Genomic DNA, 27,537 nt, shown 5'->3' on the forward strand with positions numbered 1-27,537 from the left:
ATGTTTGCTTTCCTTTAATAAATAAACATTCACTGAGCACCTTTGAGCTCCAGGTTGCTCTACGTGCTTGGGATTCAACATGAACCAAAGGTGTATGCCCTAGAGGGCTGAGAATCTAGCCTGGAACTTGCATCCTTATGTTCTATTCTCTCAAATGATGCTTCAGTCCTCAGATTCTTTTAAACAGAGTCCTTAATACCGCAAGCAGGAAAATATATATGCCAGGAACCAGCACATCATTTGCTTGTATACAGCACAGATTTATAAATAGTTCATGCTTAAAAGATATATTAGACGGAATTTCTCTGCATGATTTGGATATCGTTGGATCATTTTTAGTGGCACAGAGGCCCCAGAACAGAGAGTAGATTGAAGACTGACGTCAAATTAATGATGCAGAGGCCTGAAACTAAAGAGACCTATTAACCACGAGGAGGTCAAAGAGTTAGAAAATTAGAATTAACACAAAAGTGTCCAAACCATTTTACTCTGTCCCCCACTCCATCCTCCTTCAGGGAGTTGACACAAGAGGAGATGGTACTGACTATCTTTCTGCCCTAATTCTCGTTTTCAACACTCCCCTGTTAGAAACCCCACCTCTCCCGATGTAAAATTGAGGTGATTTGGGAATCCTCAGAGGCTCGGTGCTAACCCTAGAGCTGGAAAGTCTAGGGTGACGATATGGACTTGTCAGAGTGGACCTGGTGCGCCCCCATGAATGATGAGGCATCGCCGCACAGCTTAGCGTGTCACCATGGACTCCGGCTGTCAGAAGAGACCTTGGTCATCCATTGGGAACAGTAGAGGGACATAATGAGAAGGAGACTGGAGAAAATACTGGGGATGTTAAGCAACCTTTATGAAAGATTCTCTCTGTGCCAGACCTGCAGTGGGTTGTAACCTGCTTCCCACAGTGGAGAGGACCCAGAAGGTAATATAAGCTCTGCTGGTAAATTGCTTCCCACCTTCTTGGGGGACACAATTACCAAAAAGGATTCCCAGAACTGGAAATAAAGGGGTTCCCTAACGAGAGACTTCCTTATCTCTTACACAAGAACCAATTATTTAGCCACAGAGGTTTTGGATCCTACGTGTTGAACTGAGGTCACGGGGCTGGGGAAAGATGTAGTTCCCATATACAGACACTGTCCGGCAGCAGAATAAGCGTCTGGGGGTATACAATACCCAGGGCTTAGATCAACAAAATATCAACGAGCATCTGAGTTGAGCACAGTTGATTCTCAGTTAGGCTAAGTCTATTTTGTGTATACATAAACGCAAACTCTCCGGGTAGATGATAGAGGCATGTTCAGAAAGGTTCTTGATGGACAATAAATGGATTCCTTATTCTAATCCGGGCCGTCTGAAACCAACTTCTCTGAAAGATCAACTGTCTTAAGGAAACAAACAACACAATAGTATTTATCCTACTTTATTTCACTAATAACTCCAGTTACCAAAAGTAATGGTAATTTCAAATAACTTTCAAAATAAAACTGAGAAATTTAAGATGATAGTTTCTATTTTAAAATATATTAGTAATTAAACTTTAAAAGCATTCTAATTTTATTAGGAGGTTTGGATTAACATATATACACTACTATACATAAAATGGACAATCAATAAGGACCTACTGTATAGGACAGGGAACTATACTCAGTATTCTGTAATAACCTATATGGGAAAAGAATCTAAAAAAGAATAGATATATGTATATGTATAACTGATTCACTTTGCTGTACATCTAAAACTAACACAGCATTGTAAATCAACTATATTCCAATATAAAATTTAAAAAAAGTTTTTAGGCATGTTAATTTTAAAAACCACTCCCTCGTTTTAAGTTGGATTTACTTACAAAGAGAATAAAAAGAAACTTTTTCTAGCACGTTTTGTACAAACAATAATCTTTAGGTTAAGTGTAAATTCTGTTTGTTATTTACTCCTTATTGAAGGCTGACTTTACTGTATCAAAAACAGAAACAATGAGCCAGTTAGATATTAAAAACATATTTGTTTTAATGCAGCCAATATATTCATATTTTATAGCAAAACTTCAGGAGGACGTTAAAAAATAATTTAAAATATTACATCTACAAGCATCAGAATGCAAGAGCACTTGGAAAGATGGGTCTATTTTAATTGAACACTCATAAAAATGCAGAACCTTCTATTTTTGCCAAGAGTTATTAAATTTTCCCAGACACTTTATGACTAAGCCTTTAAAATTTTGTTTTACTAAAAAGGGATCTAGTCCTAAATATAACTCCTGGTAAATCTTTCAATAAATAATTGCTATATCTACATACAATAGAAATGGCATAATATTAAAGACAAATATAAGACGTTGGGATCAGTATTCCGCATGGTTAAGACTTTAAGGCTAATAGTAGCCAAATTTGTAGCTAATTGGGACAAGTACAGCTTATAGGCACATTATGGGAATCAGCCAGAGTGCCCTCGTCCGCCCACATGCCTGCCCCTTCCAGACTTGCTACACTCCAGGCCATGCCACTGCAGACGTCTCTGAGGAAAGCAGACAGTTATTATGCGTTGAGCTGTGATTCCTGAACTGAAATCTCAACCCCTTCTGCTACCAGACAATTATATTACACAGGATTTATTTTAATCTTCTCACTGTAATACTTTTTCAACAGAGTTATGGACACAGACACCGGTGGGCCAGCACCTAATGTCTGAGGTCACATTAATGCAGCCTAACATCTTATTGTCACTAAGATTGGGTTTTTTTCCCCACGTCTGCCTGCTCAGGGCTTCCCTCCCCCCAACTCCACTTTCTATTATTACAACAGTATATTTGTTAGTAAGGTAAGTACAAACATAATAATAAGTAAGAAACAGGGACTTCCCTGGTGGTCCAGTGGCTAAGACTCCGCGCTCCCAATGCAAAGGGACCGGGTTTGATCCCTGGTCACGGAACTAGATCCCACATGCCACAACTAAAGATCCCACATGCCGCAACTAAAAGATCCCACGCTGGGACTTCCCTGGTGGTCCAGTGGTAAAGAATCCGCCTTCCAATGAAGGGGATGCAGGTTCAATCCCTGGTCAGGGATCCCACATGCCATGGGGCAACTAAGCCCATGTGCCACAACTAGAGAGAGAAAACCCACATACCACAACTAGAGAGAAGCCTGTGCACCACAACAAAAGATCCTGCATGCCACAGTGAAGATCCCGCGTGCCTCAACTAAGACCCAATGCAGCCGAAAATTTTTTAAAGATTAAATAAAATAAATATCAAAAAATAAAATAAAAAGACACTGGAAGAACACAGTTAATTTTTTAAAAAATAAATAAGAGATCCCACATGCTGCAGCTAGGACCCGATGCAGCCAAGTAAATAAATCAATATTTTTTAAAAATAGGTGAGAAACGTAATAGTTATAGAATGTAAGTAATTTTTATAAAGGACAGTTTGGGAGCACTATATTCTCTAAGAACCCCAAAATGAATGTGGTTTCTGAAGGTGCTTGATAAGTAACCTTCAAGAGTTAACGGGGAACCTGGCTCATCGGGAGATGTCAACCTTACGTAAGTGTCAGGGTCAAAGTCATCAGTCATCTAGTCCCAGAAAAGTACACCAAATTGTCCTCTTGGTGGATGCTCTGTTCTATTCGACTGTACATTAAATGTGTGAAGCTCCAAAACAAAACAGTAATAAAAGCACAAACTTCCAAATTAAAGCCATGAGACACAGGACTAGTTCACAAACCATATTTAATAAACAGGTTTTATGACTCTCTCAACAAAATAATAACCCTTTCCACTTCTGTAGCAGATGCTACGGCGTGTTCACATCTCATTTCACCTCCAAGGTAACCCCTATGAAATAGACTATACCTTTATCCCCCTCCTCCAGGACCGGGACCATGGTGACGTGAGCCAGGCACTTGCCTCAACTGCAAAATTTAAGAGCGTGCCCAAAAAACTCAGTAATCAACAGTTAAAGTTTTTGAATATTTTCAATAGTTTTAAATAGCAAAGGTGATGCAAAAATTAAATTACGAAACAAAAGATCAAAATTTTAAACAAAGACAGGGTCGGTATCAATTACTGTTGTTTTATTTTGCCTCGGGGTACAGTTCAGCTCAGTGAAGCACTGCCCTTTTCCAGGACAAAGAAACTGGGATGCAGCATTGAGTACACACCCAAGACTGGAAGGCTTGTTAAGGCAGAAGCGGGACCAAACCCGCCCAGGTACCTATGCTAACAGTCCAGGCCAGTCCCCCTCAGTGAAGTTCTCCATTTTACGAGAGGAAAATCTCCACTGTGAGTTTGAAGAGGCTAATATCCAAGCTCCCTGAAGTAATATTATTCTTAAACAATCTGAAGGTGGAACTGAACTCCATCAAACTCACAAGGAATGTAAATTAATATAAAAGCCAATAAAATACTAACTCATTTATTTCACGGACGTAATGTATATTTCTGAAACCAAATTTTTTAATAAATACTTACGGGTGGAAGAGTAAGTGTCTTGAAAGAGCCTGAAAGGAAAACGGGGAAGAAAACAGTCATAATTTAAATACAGTGATATAATACAAAACTTGTAAGACTCCCTTAATACTCTTTCAGATGTAGAGGGAATCAGACTTACAGAATCACAAACTTATTTAGCCAAACCTAAACAATTTTATTAAATCCCAGAACACCTGAGAGATTATTACATATCCCTGTGCCAAAGAATTAAGACTTAAAAGGCGATCAGTGGGTAAACCTCTCCCCAGAAATTAGTTACGTTCTGCTTCTCTTTTCCATGTGTAAGTTGCCACTGCTCTTGTTACCCTTTTAAGGCTGTACATGTTTGAGGGACACTCCATACAGTGTACAGAGGGAAGCTGAGGTTCATTTCTAATGTTCATTTCTCATACACTCATGATAAAGGGAAAAAAGGAAGGCATTAGTCACATCAGGGGTGAGCTGGGACTTATAACTGACCATTAGTATTAAAATGATGCAGACATTTTTCATGTAAGTTCCTAAAAAAGACTGCTAATTTAACCCATGCCAATTTCTCATCAACTCTATTTATTGCAAGGGAAAAAATGTTTCAAGTTAAAAATAAAAGAGTACTTATTCAAAGTTCCCATTTAAGGGACATGAATTCAGAGGTGGTGACAGGCCCTCGGTTCCTTCATTCATTGAAGAAACACTTATAAGGGTACCACAGTGAACAAGACAGACATGGTCCCTCTCCTCCTGGAGGCCACATGTGCCCACCCCATGGGAACAGACAGGTACAGTATGGAGCGGGGGTGAAGCGAGTGGCCTCTGCAATCAGACCACATAGGTTCTATCCCAAATCAGCCACATACTAGTCCTGTCCTTGAACATGTTACCTGATTCTCCAGGTTCAATTTTTTCACCCACAAAATGAAGGCAATCACACAAGGTGGCTGTAAGGAATAAGTAAGCCAGTCCCTGTAAACGGTACAGAACAGTGGCTGGCACGTAGGATAAATATGTCATTACACTGCCAAAAAGCCTGAAGCGTCACCCACTGGCATGTCAGTGTGCCTCTACGGCAGTGGGCTTCAGATGTTTATGATGGAGTACTCAATCGATACGAATATTTGGTGCACGGTACCACGTCAAGTTAGATGTATAAAGTTATATACATGTACTTTCTCAACCAAAATATAAATATTAGAAAACCTGACTTTCTTAGTTTTTCTCAATAAAATAATGGAAATAAAAGTTAGTATATTTTCTACCTACTCCCTTATAAATGGTCTTGTGACTCCCAGATGTGTGCACCCCACTTTGGCCACTGCCCCAAAGGGCCTCAGTGAACTACAAGTATGTTCTCAGAAGCAGATAAGCAACTCATCGAGTCACTGATCACACAGCACAGATCAGTTGATCTAATAGCTGTCACCCTAGGAAGCAAGGAGCAGCGCTCTTCAATAATTAGGACACGGGACAAAGAATGTCTTGAAAAGGTGAAGGAGGCAGAACAATTGAACAGATATAGGTCCACACGGAACGGCTGCAATAGGGGCGGGGGAGGGCACGTCAGAGGGGCCACGGGAGGCGCCTAGAGGAAATGATGCAGTCTAGGGCTGTAGGATAAGGAAAAACGAGCCAGGTGAGAATGGAGGGGACCAGTTTCCAGGCAGAGCAGCAACAAGTGCAAAGGCATGGAGTCTACTGAAGAGAAGAGCTGTGTGAGACACGACCAGAGGCAGGAGAGGCAGTAGAGATGAGGCTGGACCAGACCACAAAAGGCCTTTTAGACAGGCGAGCCCTCACCAGAATGGTCTGGGGTCACACTGTTATCCCCGCATTCTGATTGAGTATTTGTCCCGGATCTTTTTTTGGTTTAGCAAAATATTAATATGAGATGGGTTTAACCTGCACAAGATTTAACTTTGAAATTGTATAATCATGCTTTGAGAACATCTCCATTTGTGGGAAGAAACTTCTGTTCATTAAGCTCTTGCTTTTAATGGGAGAGGCATATTCTATACTGAATTGAAGGGAAATTGAGAAGCCCCATAATGATGCAGCAACTAAACTTGATGAAACACTCAAAAGAACCATAAATAAAGACAACTAACAAGTTCTGTCTTGTAAAAATATTTGTTGAGAAGAGGCATAGGCAGACCCTGCAAAATATTTGGGCTGAAACACATAAACAGTTCAATATGGGAAAAAATTGAAATTGAGAATACCCTCCACACATCAGAATTTTCTCTGATTTTACCAGGTAGCTCAGCACTTGTGGACAGTGTGTCTTCTCAACTAAAAATATTATGGTCACTGTATACCAACAATGAACAAGTGGAACCTGAAGTTAAATTACAAGGTCCACTTACATTAGCACCAAAAAGAAAGAAATAGGCATAAATCTAACAAAACGTGTACAAGATCTAGATGAGGAAAACTACAAAACTCTGACAAGTGAAATCAAAGAGCTAAATAAATGGAGAGATATTCAATGTTCATAAATAGAGAAACTTAGTTGTCAAGACATCAGTTCTTCGCAACTTGATCTTTAGATTCAATGCAATCCTAAATCCTAATCAAAATCCCAGCAAGTTATTTCATGGATGTCAGCAAACTGATTCTAAAGTTTACCTGGAGAAGCAAAAGACCCAGAATAGCTAACGTAATACTGAAGGAGAACAAAGTTGGAAGAATAATGCTACCTGACTTCAAGACTTACTATAAAGCTACAGTAATCAAGACCATGTGATACTGGCAAAAGAATAGACAAATATATCCATGGAACAGAATAGACAGCCCAGAAATAGACCCTATAAATACTGTCAACGGATCTCTGACAGGCAGAACATAGGGTAATTTTAGGGCAATGAAAATACTCTGTATGATATTATGATGATGGACATATGTCATTACACATTCATCAGAACCCACAGAATTCACAACACCTAGAGTGAACCCTCACATGAACTATGAACTTTGGGTGATTATGATGCAACATTGCAGGTTCATCCTTGGTAAAAAAAAAAAAAATGTGCCATTCTTGTGGGTGATGTTGATAATAGGGAAGGCTATCCATACATGTGGACAGGGAAACTATGGGAAATCTGAAAAAAATATTTTTAATTATTTGAACGTTCAAGTTGAACATTATGATGATAATGGTCAGATAACTTGAACATTCAAATAAATAATGGATTATAACCTACTGAATAAAATAAGAGTATGAGTTTGTGCTGATATATAATTTAATAGATGACTAAATGAAGGAGAAGAAAAAGGGGTGTTTTTTTACAATTTTTAATTTATTTTATTGAAGTATAGTTGATCTACAATGTTGTGTTAGTTTCTGCTGTACAGCAAACAGATTCATTTCTACATATATATATATTCAGAAAAAGTTATTCTTTACCATAGAATTCCAATAAATAAATGCATAAGGAATCATGGAATTAGAAAATTCCACAACAATAATGGTAATAACTGATTCAGGCGAATAATCATCAAACTTGTGTGTACAAGTGGACTGAGTGAGACTCGTAAGAAGTAATAAACCATTGCTGTTTGAAGCTACTAAGTGTTGGGAGGTTCGTTCACAGCAAAAGATAACTGGAACACGTTTGAAATAAAAAAGATTAACTAGCAATATTAAGTATTATTATCCTTATTTTACAAATGAGAACCTGAATCACAGAGATATTAAGTGACTTCCCCAAGGTCACACAGGAAAGAAGTAATGGAGCTAAGATTCTAAGCCACTGCCTCTCAGTAGAAGAACGGCAGCTGTACTTGTGTTCTTGCATTCTACCCACCTTTGATTATTATAAAAGTTGCACAGCCTGTGTAGCCTCTTTGTGTATGTTGACACCCTTATTGCCTCAGTCACACAGGTTCAACATCGCAATCCCCTTGGACTCCGGGCTCTCCTCAGCTCTACGTTAGTCATCACCAGAACCTAGATCCTTCTTCCACAATGTTTCTCCCAGCCCTCAGTTACACTATAGGCGCTGCAATGGTGGAGCTAATTGAAACAATTCGTGTTATACAAGAACTTCTGGAAAGGATATAAAAGCTAGAAAATTTCTTAACTCTTTTGATCAGTTCTTCACACTTCACCGTTTTCATACGTTTGAAGCTAATTTCGAGATCGGAAAAACCCATCTTCAAAGGAAACAAGAACCACACGTGTCTAAGGTCGGGTTCCCTGGGAAGCCGACTCGGACACGGTGATTCAAGCACAGGGCGAGAGCCTGGGACCAGCACCTAGAGAAGGGGAGGGATGCAGAGGCGGGACTGGGGATGAGGGGAGGGCAAGAGCCTCAACACAGGCTCAAGCTGCGTCCACGGGGCGCCCTCAGAAGCAGCGCTGACCCCTGAGACTTGTCCTGAGTGGTGGGGAGGGGCTGGACCTCCACCCAAGGAGGAGCTCCCCTGGGGCAGGGTGAGTCTCCCTAGCGGTGCAGCCCCCAGGAAGCTGGCTTGGAGGGTGGTGGGCTGCAACCTTCCCAGCAGCTTCAGGGAATGAGTCTTCATCCCCGACAGGCTGGTTCCGGGTGGTACAGCGTGGTACCCACCACAACGTCCCACAGTGGAATAAAATCAGAAATACTAAACTGCAGGGAGCTGGGCCCCAGCAAAACAGCGCCCTCGATTATTCAGAGTCACTGATGTTTCGTGACTTTAGGATAAACCATCGGGCTTGACTATTTTCTCAGCCCAGTGACTGGAGGAAACAATGTGCTTCCTTTGGGCCTGACACACTGGCTACCTCCCATCACCGGCAATCTCACAGACTAAAGGCTGCGTGTGTGTGTGCGCGTGTCTGCGTGTGTGTGGGCGCGTGTCTGCATGTGTGTGTCTGCGTGTGTGTCTGTGTGTCTCTCTCTGTGCGTGTCTGTCTGTGAGTCTGTGTGTGTGTTGGGGAAGGGGGCGTAATTTATTTTTATCTAAGTGACACTAAGCAAGGAGAAAGTAAAAAACAGCTTCGAGTCTCCAATCCAAATAAACCTAGTAGGTTGATCAACTGAAGGGCGAGCATTTCAGCGATTCAAAGCCAGCTACCCAGATGTGAAGTGCAGGAAATCCCATTCACAGAACTTCTGTTTTTAATGGGACTCTTCATAGAGTCAAAGCTTTGAGGGGTTTTCTCATTAAAGAGAAATTGGAAGAGAGGGTAGACTGCATGCCTGGGTCTCACTGCTCTGACATGTGACCGTGTCCATCACAGACCCAAGAAACACACAGCTGCCCCCAGAAGCTAGGGTGCAGGAGCACAGAGGCTCCCACAAACCCCTAATTCTTGCTGGATTCAGGAGTGACTCAAAGGATGTGCAGAGAGATCCAATTTAAAGTCCGCTCACTTGTCTCATGCATCCTTATTAAAAGGTTGACTTGAAGTACTAGAGATTTTTTGCAACTTGTCTTCCCTCTAAATTGACAAGGGCAGCTTGGAATTTCCTAGGCACTTAGTAAAGTCTTATTTGAATGTCCTAACATTCTAGCAGTAATTTACGGCACCAAAATATAAAATCGGGGGCAGGGTGGTAGGAGTGCAGATGAGAAATAGTCATCTCTTTCTCTGTGGTTGCTAGGTTGAGGATGAAATAGATTGTATTTGCAAATTGTTGTGAACATTTTTTTCTCCCTTTTGCCGGAGCTCCGGGCTCTACACAGACAAGGGAAATAGTCACCACCTCTTAAAATGCTGCACGGCATTCTCAATCACTGACTAAAGATGCGCTCTGTTCTGTGAAGTCCTTCTCAATGTTCACTGCAGATAATCTCTGTAAAACTCAGATCATTTTTGTGTATAACCAGAGAAAGTAGATCTTAAAATTCCTGCAGTGCTTTCTCCTTCCCAATGCCACCAAAGCCACTCAAAAGAAACCTTGTTTTAAAGCTTCACACTTGGCACAGGCCTGAGAGCTGGCCGTCATTTGATTTACAAATAGAGTCAAAGCTATTTTTAAATTGTGTAATAAGCATACACAAAAACTAACCTTTCCTTAACTTTTTAAACACACTCCATAATGCCATATGCTGCCTCTTCTGACATCTGTGCTCACCAGACAGCTCTGCAGAAAATCCCTGAAGGGAAGGAGAGTGTGTAATTGGAAATCCAACTAGGTCCAGAAGTATTCTCTATTGGGAAAAAAAAGGATTTTCCACCATACATGTACCTGGCTTAGTATTTACTGGTTAATTACTTTTGGCAGCTCTCTGCTGTTCAGTAATGTACAATAATGAACTTAAGGACATCACTTTTGCAACTAAAAGTTTTGACCTCTTTACCAAGTTATTAAATATTCTTTCATCAATACCCTCATTATTCAGCATTTTCTTTGATCACAGATGGAGAAAGTGGGAAACGGGGTTTCCACCACAGATCCATGGAAGATAAAACCTTAAAATATGTTTCTGCTTCGTGGTTTAATGTCATTTTTAAGCCAAGGAACTCTTCAGTGAATTCAATCCATACAGAAAACACAAGTATTTCAAAGAAAACAAAACAAAAAAGTTTCCTTTGGTCCCTACACACTCCTTTAAGTTTTTTCTCTCCTGCTTCCCCTTGCTTACAAATATCTCAATAAATAACAGTTTCATAAAAAATGTTTTGTTCCATTTAGACCACTGAGTATAAAATAGGTCAAATGAAAACCCACTAAAAGTAAAATAAATAAAATGGTACAATATAAACTAAATGTTAGGGCTTCCCTGGTGGCGCAGTGGTTGGGAGTCCGCCTGCCGATGCGGGGGACACGGGTTCGTGCCCACATGCCGCGAAGCGGCTGGGCCCGTGAGCCATGGTCGCTGAGCCTGCGCGTCTGGAGCCTGTGCTCCGCAACGGGAGAGGCCACAGCAGTGAGAGGCCCACGTACAGCAAAAAAAAAATTTAAAAAAAATAAACTAAATGTTAGGTTCTATACATATGAAAAACCAATCAAGCCAGGCTCTGGGCCGCTAAATGTACATGGCATTTATTATGGCAGGGTCAGGAATCTGCAGCCCACAGGCCAAGTCTGCCCCATGCCTGTTTTCGTACAGTTCATGAACTAAAAATGGTTTTAAATAGCTGGGAAAACTAAAAAGAATAATATTTTGTGACACGTGGAAATTATACGAACTCCAAATTCAGGGTCCATAGGTAAATTTCTGTCGGTGCACGAGCACGCTCCTTTGTTACGCACCATCTATGGCTGCTTTCACGCTACAATGGCCGAGTGGCTGCAACCAACACCACAGGCCAGCAAAACCTACCGTGTCGACCATCTGGCCCTTTACGGAAACAGTTTACCGACCCCTATGGTGTGGGGCTCTTTTGGGGAAGACATCCTCCTTCCTCAAGGTATGAGGAGTAAGGTTGAAGGCCCACTCCAGTCAGAATCAAAGAGCCATCAATAGAGACACACGGCATTAAAAAAAAAAAGCTAAAACACAGACACCTGGCCTCATGCCACAGGCTTGCGCTTGAGAGGGAGGCATCAGGGCTAGGTGTGATGCCGGGAGACGCGCGGTATAACATAGCTGACATTCCCAAGTGTTTACTGTGTGCTAGGCACCATGGTAAACGTCCTAAAGCAGTACATTACAAAAGGAAAAAGAATAAAACATTTAAAAAAAAAAAGGAAAAAGAAATGGATGAAATTAATTTTAATAACATTTTATTGAATCCCATGTATCTAAAATATTACCATAAAATTTGTAATCAATATGAAACAATTATTGAGTTTTGCCGCAGTTTTTGGCAGTAAAAGTATTCAAAATCCAGTGTGTATTTTATACTCACGGCCCATCTTAAGATGTACGAGCCACATGTCAAGTGCTCAAAAACCACATGTGGTTACCATATTGGACGGTGCAGCTCTAAAGCACTGTCTCGTTTAATCCTCACAACAGTGTTCTGAGGTACGTACTATTATTGTTGCTTTTATGCAGATGAAGACACTGAGACTAGATGAGATGAACGACCTGCCCAAGGCCACACAGGTAGTAAGAAGTAGTGCTAAGGGCCCAGTTCCAATGCGGCTCCAGAGTCTCCCAAACTGTACAGGACAGACCCAGCTAATTCCTTCTAAAATACCAGTCCCAAAAAACCTCATACTCCCTCCTGTCTCGCTTCTGTAGCTTACTGCACTCTCACGTTGGTATCTGGACACACCCACTCTTCCATATTTTCTCTTATCCATGTTGTTATTGCCTCAAGCACCTATGTAGCCCTCCAGGGGACCATCGTCTTCAACGCAATAGGCTCCTTTGCAACATTCATTCCACACTCCCCGTTCCCATGCATGGCAGACACAGCTAATCCAACCACTATTTCAGTAAACCCACGCTTGACCTGAAACCGTCAACACAGCACTCCGAGCAGCCTCTACAATCAAGTTGAGCTGGCACATGAAATGAAATCTGCTTTGCTTCCTCGTAAAGAACAGAAGGACAGGAACTCTGTGTGGTCACCAAACATTTACGCCACCAGTATTGTGTCATATACAATTTGGTGCCTCTCTTCCTGAGGAGATGTAACACGTATTTCAGTGAAATTTAAATTTATAATACTAAATCGTTTCTGCCAGCTACATTTTCATAAATGTAAACTCCTAACGTTGTCCTGCCAAAAGAAGCTACCAGGTGCTCTTGGTACGCGGGCCTCTCACCGCTGTGGCCTCTCCCGTGGTGCAGCACAGGCTCCGGACGCGCAGGCTCAGCAGCTATGGCTCACGGGCCCAGCCGCTCCGCGGCATGTGGGATCCTCCCGGACCGGGGCACGAACCCGTGTCCCCTGCATTGGCAGGCAGACTCTCAACCACTGCGCCACCAGGGAAGCCCTACCAGGTGCTCTTAAAACACCTTCCTCCCTGTTTATTTCCAAGCGCTTTACCACTCTGGTTTTCAGATTTTAATTCATGAATCACTTCTTCAGAACTAAAGACCCACAGACCTGCCCACCACCTCCCTACTCCGCTGCCTCCACCAAATCTTCTTTGATCAGTTTCACCCTCACTCTTGCAAAGGAAGAAAGTCAGGTCATGGGGTTTTCCTAAGGGAAGTGAAGACTAGAAGGGACAGAGGACCCCCACAATTTCCACTCCTCCAGTTCTGTCACTGTACCTTTGGTATGAGGTCCTATTAGCCCAGACCAAGATGTGATGAGTTACAACTCCACTTCTTATTCACACTTACAACCACAGTGATAATAAAATGCCTCTACCCCATCCCCTCAAGCTTCAAGTGAGGCACACGTCCACCATGAAAAGCTCTCTTCCCCGGTCTCCTGTGTGCCCTCCCCTGATGCCAGTACGGGTGTCAGCCCTTGCATCCCAATAGCCCACAATCCAGCAGGGACCCAGGTTAGCGCAGCACCAGGGAATATCTCCAATTCTGTTTCTTTCCCCAGTGAGCCACTGCTTTTAACGTTTATCCCCACTTCCTACAAAGAGATGACAGATCTGCACAATTTAGAGGAAACTATAGCAAGGTTTTCTAAAATCATATTTCAATTTTATTCATCTCAAGTTCAGACTTCAAAATATTTCTTTCTCTTCTGTTTCTTCTTACATCAGAGGAAAAAGTACTTTTTAACGATAATCCACTCACCCGTGCTCTCGAACCTGATTCTCTTCTTACCCTGAATTATCCACCCCTCCCCTTTGCATCAACCCTTTTACCTCTCTACTGTGTTTTGTTTTTCGTTTTTTGGTTTTTTGCCATATGCAGGCCTCTCACTGCTGTGGCCTCTCCCGTTGCGGGGCACAGGCTCCGGACGCGCAGGCTCAGCGACCATGGCTCACAGGCCCAGCCACTCCGCGGCATGTGGGATCTTCCCGGACCGGGGCATGAACCCGTGTCCTCTGCGTCGGTAGGCGGACTCTCAACCACTGCGCCACCAGGGAAGCCCTCTACTGTGTTTTTTAAGAGACAATCCACCTCTCTCCTTTCAACTGTGAAACTTCTACAGAGTGGTCTACTGCAAAGGTGATATTTGAATCAAAACCTAAGCAGCTGAGTCGTGAAGACATCTGGCTGGCAGAGTGCATTAGAGGTAGAGAGATGAGTAAATGCAAAGGCCCTGAGATGGGAGCATGCTTGGTGTGTTGTAGGACCTGCATGAAGTCCAGAGAAGCTGCGGAGTGAGGTGGGAGTCGTGTGAAACGAGATCAAAGGGAGCTAGATCGCGTAGGGTTCACAGGTCATCGGAAGGCCATTGGCTGATACTGAGATGGGGAGTGACAAAATCTGGCCTATGTTTTCTGGCCATTGGATTGAGAATAGACTATAAAGCCGTAAGTGTAGGGAGAAAAAAAAAAAAGATAACCTAGGAGGCTACTGCAGTAATTTTTTTAAAAAAAGAGTGGTCGGGCTTCCCTGGTGGTGCAGTGGTTGAGAGTCCGCCTGCCGATGCAGGGGACACGGGTTCGTGTCCCGGTCCGGGAAGATCCCACATGCCGCGGAGCGGCTGGGCCCGTGAGCCATGGCCGCTGAGCCTGAGCGTCCGGAGCCTGTGCTCCGCAACGGGAGAGGCCACAGCAGTGAGAGGCCCGCGTACCGCAAAAAATAAAATACAATAAATACAATAAAATAAAAATAAAATAAATAAAAATTTGAAAAGAGTGGTCTACACTTTCTGATTATATTTCCTCACCACCTATTTATTACTGAAAACTTGGCTCCCAACAATCGACTGAAAACCATTCAGTTGAGGATCTCCAGTGCCCTTTTTCCTGTCCTCTTCTCTTCTCTGACCTTCTGGGACACTACATACTGTTAAGACCTAACTTCTTGGTCTTCTTCCTTCCCTTGGCTTCTGAGACGTCTCAGCGTCTCCAATCCATCCCTGCTTCGGTTGCTCACGGGCCAGGAGCTTCACTGACTTCTTTCCCTCCTCACAAGCTCCTGTCATCATGCTTGTTCTTTCCATAAGCGCTGCCTCCTGTACATCCCACGCCTTCCCACCAAGACTTCGAATACTGTCTGCCTCTCTGAAAACAACGCCTTCAACTCTACCCCTAGTTACAATTTCAAACTTATCTGCTGCGTATCTCCACCTGGGTGTCTCCCCACACTTACATCTAAAGCAGAATGTAACATCTTTTCAGAAAACACACACACACACACACACACACACACACACACACACACACACACACACACGAAGCTCTGTCTCCTTCTCATGTCTGCCACTCCCAGCCCTGGGCTCTTTTCCTCTGACACACCCTTCCCTTCTCTCGTATGTGAAGTAACTGTTCCCACAAAATGCCAAATACATCAGCAGAGGTGGACCACTCATGAATGGACATCTGTACAGCTCTGGGTGTAAAAGGTAACGGTACCAGGCACAGGGTCACACAACAGAAGCACTATTTACCAACCACGCTGAATTTTCGACACAAACAAGAAATAAAAACTCCCCAGCCTCTGCACTTTTAACATTATACTTATCCTTCTGAAACCTCTGAACCTTCTCTAATGCCTTCCTTCCTCTTCTGTCACACCCCCCATTCATTCATGTGTCACGTACCGCAAATAATCAATAAATAATAAATTAATGGGGGGAAACGTCATCCGGGAAACAAGGAGTTCCAGCATTGTAAATCCTTCTTAACAACATAATGGATCAAACAGCAACCCCGCCCAGATTCTTACAGGATCTGATTTCTGCTCCCACCACAAGCCCTCAGTGACTCATTCCCCTTTAGAAGAGCAGCGGTACGTGTTTTGCTTGGAGTTTAAAGAATCAGTCTGTTCACTTTCAACTTCACTCCATCACTGATTGATAGTCAAGCCCCAAGACCTGTTTCTCCACTGCTTTACATTAACACCAACGTTTAGAGCTAGGGGCCACTTGAAAGGCAAATACAGAAATCTGGGTGGGACCTTCAGCTGCCTTGAATCATCACAGAACTTGCCAAGGCTTGCCTCTCACCCTCAGGTTTTCCGGTACTTGGTCGGAACAATCCATGAGAATCCTTCTAACCGAAGGGCAGTTGTTCTCACTTTAACACAGCTGAGAATCACTTGTGATGACTGCTTAAAATAAAGTTTAGGGGGCTTCCCTGGTGGCGCAGTGGTTGAGAGTCCGCCTGCCGATGCAGGGAACGCGGGTTCGTGCCCCGGTCCGGGAGGATCCCACATGCCCCGGAGCGGCTGGGCCCGTGAGCCATGGCCGCTGAGCCTGCGCGTCCGGAGCCTGTGCTCCACAACGGGAGAGGCCACAACAGTGAGAGGCCCGCGTACCGCAAAAAAAAATAAAATAAAAAATAAAGTTTAGATTCCCAGACCTCACCCATGTCTTGATAGGGTGACCATGAATCTGCATTTTGAATAAGTATGACTCACATTTTGAGAAATACAGCAACAGAATTTAGTTTTAGAAACGATCTGAGGTGCCTAGCCACCCACTCCCACCCCTTGCAGAACCATTAGTCCATAAAGAGCAACTCCACCTTGAGCTGAAACAAGAAACTGGCACAAAAATGCAGGTAAGCATTTCTAAACTCCTTAGTTAGCCTTATTTTCTTCCGTATCAGATAAAGCAACATTCGCAAATATACCCTAAGTCTCACACAGAGTTCCCCATATGTTCGGAGCGTTTCCTAGAGTATCACGGAAGTAGCTTCGGCTGCAAATGTGGGCGCCTGTGATCTGTTTCCAGCTCTACCACCAAAAGGCGTTTCACCCTGGGCAAGTCACCAGACACCACCCCCCAGTCTCCTCAGCCATAAACTAGCTGATTGATTTGGCTTATCTCTGAGACCCCGACCAGCTCCAAAATTCTACGAAGCCCAAACTAAATTAGGAGGAGAGTTGGCATTGCAACTTGCAACTCTCAGATCCAGGTTAGATTTCATGAGATCCAGCTCTGAACTACCACAAGCAAACGAGAAAATGATTTTCAAGGAAGACTGATACCACACTGCATCAATATCGCAAACAAAAAGTATTTCATGCTCTTTCAGGCAGTGGAAAGCCTTCAACTTCAGAACCATCAGTACCAACAGAACCGACTTCACATTCAGGCTATACCATTTAATGTGTTATCCCAGGAAAACTATTCTCTCTTAGCCTCAGTTTTCTTATCTCTAAAATGAAGATAATAGTGCATTCCTCCAAGGGTTATTGAAGTTAAAAATTGTGCATAAAGTCCCTGGCACTATAAGGAAACTCAATATTTAATATGTTACGTTCCTTCCCATCCCCTCCTAGTGAGGTGCCTTTTATAGAGTCCCCAGTTCAAGATCATCCCAACAGGTGACTAAGAATTGCCTCTGACATAACTGTTGCCATCATCTTCTAATGACAATAGGTACCAATTACTTGAGTAAGTCCTATGTGTTTAAGTGCTTTAAACGTTACCTCATTTCACCCTCACGTTAACCGTATAATTGTACAAGGTGGAAACCAGTGCTCTTCAGATGATTAAACTGAAGCCTGGTGAGAAGGTGACAGCCCACAGACACACAACCACTGATGGAAGGGCATCAGGTAGCCTGGTTTCAGAGCCCACGCTCATCGTGACTACACTCTGGTCCTTTATCCTCAGGTCCCACCTTCTTACTAATATATACTACACACAATACCAAAGACATGTGAAAGAAGAACCCACACCCTTTAAAAATAATTCTCATGTCACTGCAAGTTCAAAATGAGCTCTACTGGCACAGCTGCCCGTGCAAACCTTCCCTGGGAGACCTGCACACAGAGCATACTAATTCATCTACGCTCATAAAAACCAGTTACTGATTTCGATCTACAAGCCATGAAATGTATGTCAGGAGATTTGTTTCCACCAGAAAGCCATCCAAACAGAATTGGATGAGTTTTTTAAGTTCTTCAGCTAATATTTCCAATTATAAAATACTGACTTCCCATCCTTACTGAATCGAGATAGAAAATAAAGCACCCCATAGTCAATGGGAGAGAGCTAAAAAGACAATAAAGACAAAGAAGAATGTTTCATTCTTAAAGAATAGAAGGTAAACACCCCATTAGCTCTCCCAGATTTTAGGGCAAGAAGAAAAGGCAAGTTATTAAAGGATACAGACATACACATAGAGTTCACCTCACCCAGACCCTTCAGTGGAAAGATGGAAGCAGGCTCGACGCCATAAATAAATAAGAAGAGCCTCCAGGCCAGGAGACGCCCTGCCTTGCACCCAAGTTTGCAGCTGAGATTTTCTGTTTAGGTTTTTTTCTTTTGTTCTTTTTGCCGGGGGTGGGGGGGAGAAATTTTATTTTTTTATATTATATTGAAATGCAAATCAAAACTACAATGAGGTATCACCTCACAGCAGTCAGAATGGCCATCATCAAAAAATATATTGAAGTATTGTTGATTAACAATGTTGTGTTAGTTTCAGGTGTACAGCCAAGTGACCCAGTTATACATATACAGGTATCTATTCTTTTTCAAATTCTTTCCCCACTTAAGTTATTACAGAATGTTGAGCAGAGTTCCCTGTGCTATCAAAAAGTCTACAAGCGATAAATGCTGGAGAGGGTGTGGAGAAAAGGAAACCTTCCTGCACTGTTGGTGGGAATGTAAATTGGTGCAGCCACTATGGAGAACAGTATGGTGGTTCCTTAGGTTTTTATCTTATATCAGGTATATGTGAAACCAGCGACAAAGAATTCATCAGTGGAGGAAAGGGGTGTATTCTTTATTATTTGAAGTACATTTCATTCAGGAAAAACAATGAAAGTTTACAAATGAACATTTCAAATTGTAAAAAGAGATCGGGAAATAAAGCAGAAACTATGGTTTCCAGGATATCAGAAATGATTCAATTCCTTCACATGCTTTAAAAGATGAGAAGAGGGCTTCCCTGGTGGCGCAGTAGTTGAGAGTCCGCCTGCCGATGCAGGGGACATGGGTTCGTGCCCCGGTCCGGGAAGATCCCACATGCCGCGGAGCGGCTGGGCCCGTGAGCCATGGCCACTGAGCCTGCGCGTCCGGAGCCTGTGCTCCGCAGCGGGAGAGGCCCGCGTACCGCAAAAAAAAAAAAAAAGATGAGAAGATAGCTCTCATTTATGACCTGTGAATTCCAATGTTCTTCACTTTTTTTCTTGATTTGGCATGGAACTCCAGGGCACCATCACAGTAAAGGAAGAGGTAAACGCCAGGAAGCTAAGAAATAAGGGGACAGACTCATTCTCCAACCAACAGACAATCTGACTTGATTTCAAACGCCAATAGATGCTCCATCTTCTCTGGTAATTACTACCTGCTGAATTTTATCAACTACATTTACTTAACTAACTCTTCTGTCCAACAGAAGATAAGATTAGGAACCTAGTTCTATTCACCATAGAGGATGATGAGAGTGGTGTTCGTAACAATGACAAGTACACTTCAATATCTGAATGTCACCACTAAAAACGCATTAATATACCCTTAAGGAACTCCTCAAAGTTTATTAGAAACACTTTTTCTCAAGGGCTATTGTTCACCCAAAAATAAATAAATAAAAATTAATTGATCCCCAATAAATATAAAATTAATATATTTAAACATGAATAAACTAACTGTCATGCTACTGGCCTCAAGGATGGGAATGTAAACAAAATTTTTCCCACATCTGCCAAACAAATAAATGAACTTTTCCTTGAGGACAAGCCATACTTTTCTGCCTTTATTAAGGAAGGTATACGCTGCAATTCTAATGCTTTAGCTATTACTATTTCTGACACAAATTAAGCTAGAAATGCATTCTGGTTATGGTGAAACACCGCCCTGCCCCAGGAATTTCTAAGAACAGCAGGACTGCTAGAAACAGCCACTCAGAAACAATCCCCCTCCTTACCCAGCTCTGCTAGCAGGCAGACCTTTATTAAAACCAATCTTTCCTTGGCAGGACCTCTTGGAGTCCATCATAAGAAAATGATGAAATGATCAGACCTAAAATGTATTTCTTTGCTTGTGTTTATGTGGCAAGGAAAAAGTGAATCCTAGGAAGAATCCAGACCCCACTAATTTAGAAAGTCCTCCTTTATCTACATATTGTTACACCTGGAGAAATCAGATAAAGCAAAGGATGTAAGGACAGGGAGGCAGAAATGTCTTGGTCCTTAAGTCCTAACTTTACAGGAAGCATCTGCTCTGAGAACAATGACCCACAGCCCCTGATAACAAAGTTAACATTCTCCTTTGAAAGAGGGAGAAGGGTTGCAATGGTATTTTCAATGAAACTGTAGGTCAACTGCGTCCAAAACAGCCCCTGAAAGTAGTGCGTTTTCTCTCTTTCTTTTTCAAAGATCCATTAAGCTCCCAGGATAGTGTCGTCCGACCCACTTCAGCCTTACCCAAAAGCATGACGAACTTTCCTCCCAGAGGAAAAATCTAAGAATAAAGTTTAAAACCACGCCACAGTAACAAGCACCTCAGTGTTCGTACTATTTGCAGAAAAAAAGAAACAAGACTGACGAAGGAGACTGCAGAAAAGACAACAAAGGAGAAATTCTAGAATAAGCACACGCAAATGTCCGAGCAAAGCCCAAGTATTTATCAAGATCATCCTTGTTATTCTGGACCTTTGCATTGTAGTAAAACTGTCACACTAGTAGAGCCAAAATGATAATTCTTAATGAATAAATAATGAATGTGGAACTACCTTAAGTATGGTCTGCTGTGACTTAGTATTTCAATATTTTCTTTAGCCATTATCACAAGACAAAGAGTCATTCATTTTCAGAATAAATAGTTCAATAATAAAAGTAAGAGATCTGCCCCCATGTAAAAAGGAAATGATGCTTCCTGCATCTTCTTCAATAGTATTCCTATTTACAATATTAACAGCTACTGTTTATTGAGTGCCTAATAGGTACTAGATACTGATTTTAACTTTATAACTGCCCTGGGAAGTACATTATCCCCATTTTATAGATGAGGAAATTGAAGCTCAGAGCATTTAAGTAACCTGCCCAAGATCACACAGCTAGTGCTAAGACTCAGTCTCAGATCTTAAGCGCTAACTGCATTGCTTCTCCAGGGAAACAAGGCCTCCCGCTTTCCTGACACTACTCCTGTGAAAGACAAAGTGGCCTGGCCCCTGCACACATCACCTCTTCCTGACTCCAAACTTACCCACCCAGTCAGTCAACTTCCCAACGGAGAAAGAACCTCGGATGTAGATAAACTTTGATTTTATCTCATTTCATGATGGTGTTAATTTCTCTATGCTGGTAAAGGATAAACATTTATATAATGAGCTACTGTGGAATCTCATCCACCCTTCATTTTGTGCTCTTAAATGATTCTTTTAAAGGATAACTCAACATTATAGGAAGTTATGCCTCAATTGCTGGCCTCTGACTAAACATCTAAACATGCTTCTAGTTAACAGTGTTTACAGTTGGGTGGTAGGATTACAGGTAGGATTTTGGTTTATTCCCTTTACTTCCAGTATTTGCCAGGTTGCTCGCACTGAGTATACATTACTCTTTCAATTAGAAAAAATTAAATGTTCATTTTAATGTGAAAGAAAGTTTACCTATTTAACTATTTACCCCCCAAATTATTCTGCCCTTAGTATTGAAAAAGAAGACATTCACTGACCCAATTTAATCCTGGGCCTGGTTAGAACCCAAATTTAAAACAAGATATGTGGGTTCTTTTACAAATGGGTCCGACTTCTTTTACATTGTTTTTCTTTTTTTTCCTGTAACTTAAAAAACTAAAAAATATTCCATAAAACTAGATTTTAACTTCTTTTCCTACCCACAGGCCTACTGAGTAAAATCCTCTGCGTCCAATAAATATGGTCATACCTGGTTTGCATAAACCATACGTAAATATGGTTTTGTGCCAGCCTGTTAACTACGCCCATTTCCTCTTCTGGGCACACACTGTCCTACGTGCCCAGCCTCCTGTGCAGCTAAACGTGGCCATCAGAGGAAGGAGGAATGATATGAGCCACGTCCAGGCCTGGCCCATAAAGACCTCCCACAGGAGACACTCCACGCTCTTCCCCTTCAGATTGGAAGCCACGTACTGGTGACGACAGAGCCACAAAGGGGAAGGAACCTGGGCCTCACAATCTCTACCTGGAAGAGCATCCCAGGAACATCATTTTGGACTCCACATGAGTAAGAAATAAAAGGGTATTGTGTAAGCCACTGAAAATGGGGGGCTTCTCCACTACATCACATAGCACGTGGCTTTATTAACATACTCCAATTATTACTGCAGATGAGTTAAGACTCTGCTGTTATCTTACCTTTTTCAAAGACTCCTTCTGCTTCCAGGACAGAGACGGCAAGGTTCGCGGCTATCTTGACCAGCTCCGCCTTCACAGTGACCTGTGAGGGGCTGTGTTCCAGAAGCTCCACCCCAATGGTCACATTTCCCCCAGGTCTGATGATCCCAGGGGCTGTCACCAGAAACTTGGGCCTAAAGAGTTCCCAACAACAAGGGAAAAACAAAGTTTCTTACCCTCACATCTCCATTCTTTTGAGATCCTCAAATTTCATAGGCTCCCTATACTGTGCCAGTTGCAACTGTTCCAATTAATATTGCCTCACTGCTCCATTTAGCAACTGCACTGAAATGCTATTGAAACAACAATAATCCCCATAAATCCATTTTTTATCCAGTTTTATTGAGATATAATTGATTCGACTTTCATGCATCATGAGATGATTATCACAATAAGTTTAGTGAACATTCAACATCTCATATAGATCCAAAATTAAAGAAATAGAAAAAATACATATTTTTCCTTGTGGTCAGAACTCTAAGGATTTACTCTCTTCATAACTTTCATATATAACATACAGCAGTGTTCATTATATTTATCATGTTTTATTGATACATTCCCATAAATCAATTTTAATGCGGTAATCCATGCACTGTTAGAGGACCGGCCTGTGTTATTATTTCCATTTTATAAACCACAAATAGCACAGGATGGCTTACACTGGGACACGCAGAAGTTATTGGCAAAGTATCAATACTAGCCTCTAAACTTCTCCTTTACAGAAGACATCATCCCAGCGTAATTTTTTGTTCTTGGCTTAAAGACACACACACACATACACACACACACACACACACACACACACACACACACACACACACACGGATTTCGTTTGTTTCTTATTGAAACCTTTATGTTTGGGCATCTACCCAAGAAAACATCATCTAATCAACACCACTGATTAAAATATACCATCTGAAATTAAACTATCAGTGCTGACATTTCCAGGTAGAGCAGAGCATAAAAATCGCTGAAACAGCACTTTCCCTGCCCAAGCTAGGGATTAGGGCTCAAGGGCAAAAACCTCTGGGGGGAAGCGAGGGAGTGCTTTCCACTACCTAGGTGTCTCACTCGTTATCTTCCCACGATGTCTGCACCTAAACCCATACTTCAGCTTCCTCGGTCACACCTTGTCATTGCCAAAGTTGAGGCATCTTGTTTAGAAAAATATATATATATATGTCTTTAAAAGAAGAAGGCACATTATTTGGGAGCTAAAAGTTGAGAAGAACGCAGAGGCAACGTGGACTAAAAATAAAATGCTGTCTTTAGAAAGCAGTTACGGCCAGAGGCGCGGGTGGAGAGAGCAACTGTCCCGCGAAGAACCGAGGGGAAGCGATGCATGATCAAATCTCCAGGCCGGGGTCCGGCTGGGGATCGCCGCCGCCCCGCGCCCGCCGCCCCGCGCCCGCCGTCCCGCGCTCCTACCGGGGGGCGGCGGCCAGCGCCGCGCTCCACACGCAGAAGAGGCGGGCGGCGGTCCCGAGCCGCGGGCCCCGCATCTCGGCGGCGTCTGCCCGGCGACCGCGGGCTCCGGAGGAAATTCGCGGGCAGCGCGGGGTGTGGCCTTCCACCTCCTCCCGGATCTCCCCGACTCCAGGCTTAGCAGTTTGCACTGGGCGCGCCTGCGAGCGGAGCGAGGGCTCTACATTGAGCCGGGACGCGGCGGCTCCACCCCTCCCGCCGCATCGCAATGGCGCTGCTCGGCGCCCCGGGCCGCACCGCAAACCCCGGGCGGCAGCCCTGCTGCCCTGGCCACCCGGCTCCTCGGGCTGTTTATGCTAGCGCTGTACCGCCCGTGCCCGGGGTGCGTGAACAGGCCCATCCTTGTACGGAGACGTTCATAGCAACCTTGTGAGGTGGAAAAAAATCAGTCATTGTCGTCCAGACGATGAGTCAGAATTTTAGAGAAACGGCAAACACGCACACACACACGCCAAACAGGGGTGTATTTTCTGGTAGTTGTTCAATATATACGAATGAATAGGCACAAGAGAAAAACTTCTTTCCCTTGAAACAAAAACTCACGTATATCGTTTACCTCTCCAGGAAAAATGTGGTTTCTCCGTTTAAAAAAAGAAAAGGAATGGGCTTCCCTGGTGGCGCAGTGGTTGAGAGTCTGCCTGCCGATGCAGGGGACACGGGTTCGTGCTCCGGTCCGCGAAGAGCCCACGTGCCGCGGAGCGGCTAGGCCCGTGAGCCACGGCCACTGAGCCTACGCGTCCGGAGCCTGTGCTCCGCAACGGGAGAAGCCGCAACAGAGAGAGGCCCGCGTACCGTAAAAAAAAAAAAAAAAGAAGAAGAGGAAGAAAATTCTGGCACATGCGGAAGTTAGGTGGTGCTCCTCAGAACTCTGAGAAACAACTGTCGGGGGAGATGCTTTATACTGTGGGCTATCGCTAAGCACTTCGGCTACAGAAGATATTCATTAGCACTGTGAAGCCTGGAGCAATTTGTGTAAACACGTTAGAATTCGGGTGGCTCTCCTATCCTTAGGAAGACCAGTGGCCCAGGGTGCCCAGCAGTTGCTGAGCTCCAGCTCCTGCGTCCTGGCTTGTCTGTAGCTCCTTCCCCACTGCTTGGTGCTGTCACCATGTTCAGATGACTCAGGTTTCACCTTGGCTACACCATAAAAGCAAGGAACTGCCAGCAACTGTTGGAAAACAGGCACATTCAGTCCCTAACAACTTAAAGTTTCTAATTCATGGAGAAAAGTTTTGGATGGTCACATTTTAATACGGGACAAAATGCAAAAAGAAAAGAGGTCAGCCAAGGGTGTCTCCTCACAAAGCTATGTGCTAAATAAGGGGGAAAGTAGCACCTAGACCAACTGTGGTTTTGGAGTCCAGGAACTCGCTTTCCTCCCTTTCCTGTTCCACCCTTTTTCACCCTGCTGAACAGCTAGCAGACGTCCCTATGTCCTCCTGTCTCCTCCGCACTCCTATCTTTAGTGGCTGACTTCCTGTGCAGGCAGGGCTTGGGTAAAGTGAAAAGGGTCCAAGTGGGTCTTTGGGTACACATCCTGTGTCCCTGACACAGCTGTTACTGCCTGTCTGGTCTCCTCACCTCTGTTGTTCAGGGTCAAGTGTGGGCTCTGTCAAAGTCTAAATCAGTGCTTCTCCAACTCTAATGTGTATGAGAATCACAGTGAAGTGCAGATGCTGATTCAGCAGGTCCGGGATAGGGACTGAAATTCTGCCTCATTTCAACATACTGTGGGCCACAGAGGGTCTACAGGTAAACTCTCTCTTTGATGAGAAAAGGAAGTTGGAAACCTGGAGAAAATTCTTTCCAAGCTTCACTTCGTAAGATGGATCAATAAATTCAGGTTTATTCTAGAGGCAGGAAAATGCAAAAAGCACTCCAAAAGATTAGTTGATAATGTTGCATTCCAAGAAGTCTTCTAGAAAGGTTTAGAACCACCTAGTTGTTTCGTAAAATGACATCTGTGCAGATTTTAAATTGATGCAGCCTCCCTGTTTATGCCTTCCTTCTCGCAATACACAAGAAAAACTTAACCATGTAGATTTGCACAGAGATGAGGCACAGAGTAGCCACTCAGTAAAACTGCTTAAAAGGATTAATAAAAAAATCTTCTGCGCTTCCCTGGTGGCGCAGTGGTTCAGAGTCTGCCTGCCGATGCAGGGGACACGGGTTCGTGCCCCCGTCCGGGAGGATCCCACATGCCGCGGAGCGGCTGGGCCCGTGAGCCATGGCCGCTGAGCCTGCGCGTCCGGAGTCTGTGCTCCACAACGGGAGAGACCACAACAGTGAGAGGCCCGTGTACCGCAAAAAAAAAAAAAAAAAAAAACTTCTTCCTAGATTTTTTTTTTTAAGTAAGAAAAACTTAAAGTTGTCTGATAGTAACAATAAGAGATGGGGTTACATAAATTATGGTATGCCTATGCAACAGAATACTGTGAAGCAATTTAAAATTATGTTCTTGAATTGGAGACTTTATTATTTTGTTTGTTTTGGAGACTATTTAATTATCTAAAGATAAATATTCCTGATGCTGTTGGGGGGAGTCTTTTATAAAACAGAATTTAAATGATTCCATTTTTATAAAAATAAATTGTGTTTCTGTATACATATACATCATAGATATATGCATTGAAGGAAAACTGGAAGGGTATTCAGCAAAATGTTATCAGTATGCAGGTAATTACCTGGATTTGCCAAGTTTTCTACAATGAACATATATATAATAATTTTTCTTTTAAAAAGAAAACAATAAAAATGATATTGTTTTAGCAAGTAGTCTTTAAGGGAGCATCTTAGAAACTCTTTGGAATAAAATTCATGAGTTTTGATACAAAAAAATTATATATGTTCCCCCTATGAAAACTGAATGGCCTTTGGCATAAGAACCCTACACTGTTCCCGTGTCCCTTCTGGACATGTCTTAGGGTGTGGTTCATTGAGAAAAGAGGAATCTATAGGAGATAGATCCTATGCGATTGTGGGAGCAGCCATTGACTCTGCACCTAGCGTTGAGTCTAAGTCACTCTAAGACAGCCAGGGCAGAAAAGCCACGTGTGGACCAGAACAAGGAAGCATGAGGGCAAGAGACATGGAACCCATGTCTCTATTAACACCTCCAACTCGGACGTCACAGGCAACCTGCAGGAGAAGCCGGCTGCATATGCGCTTAGCCCAGCATTCAGAAAAGCTCAAGGAGGAGATCCCCTGAGAACTGGAGGGGCTACGAGACCCACTGCCGCCCCACACCCACAAGTCAACTAACACAGCAGCAGAAATCTGGGCTAGTGGCCAATGCCTAGAGCCCTGCACTGACCTTCAGAGAGTGAAAAATATG

General features: G+C 43.1%; 1 protein-coding gene across 4 annotated transcripts in view; it reads right to left on the reverse strand.

The window, feature by feature from the left end:
• Window positions 1-27,537, reverse strand: part of CD109 (CD109 molecule) — a 143,025-nt gene that overhangs the window by 97,932 nt on the left and 17,556 nt on the right. The window contains exons 1-3 of one of the 4 annotated variants that reach the window (XM_027092370.1): window positions 24,760-24,805; window positions 22,680-22,852; window positions 4,483-4,511 (exon numbers count right to left, since the gene is read on the reverse strand). Coding sequence is in view for 3 of the 4 variants with exons in the window: in XM_027092346.1 (XP_026948147.1) it covers window positions 4,483-4,511; window positions 22,680-22,852; window positions 24,147-24,220 (276 nt within the window). In the remaining variant the exon portion in view is untranslated. Of the gene's footprint in view, window positions 1-4,482; window positions 4,512-10,469; window positions 10,546-22,679; window positions 22,853-24,146; window positions 24,428-24,759; window positions 24,806-27,537 lie in introns of those variants that run through there. The other 3 variants (XM_027092346.1, XM_027092361.1, XM_027092353.1) reach the window with 3 other exon arrangements.

Source organism: Aethalodelphis obliquidens, unplaced genomic scaffold, assembly GCF_003676395.1.
Source record: "Aethalodelphis obliquidens isolate GAN/ISIS:26980383/991018 unplaced genomic scaffold, ASM367639v1 scaffold3, whole genome shotgun sequence".
In the NCBI taxonomy this organism is placed as follows: Eukaryota; Metazoa; Chordata; class Mammalia; order Artiodactyla; family Delphinidae; genus Aethalodelphis; species Aethalodelphis obliquidens.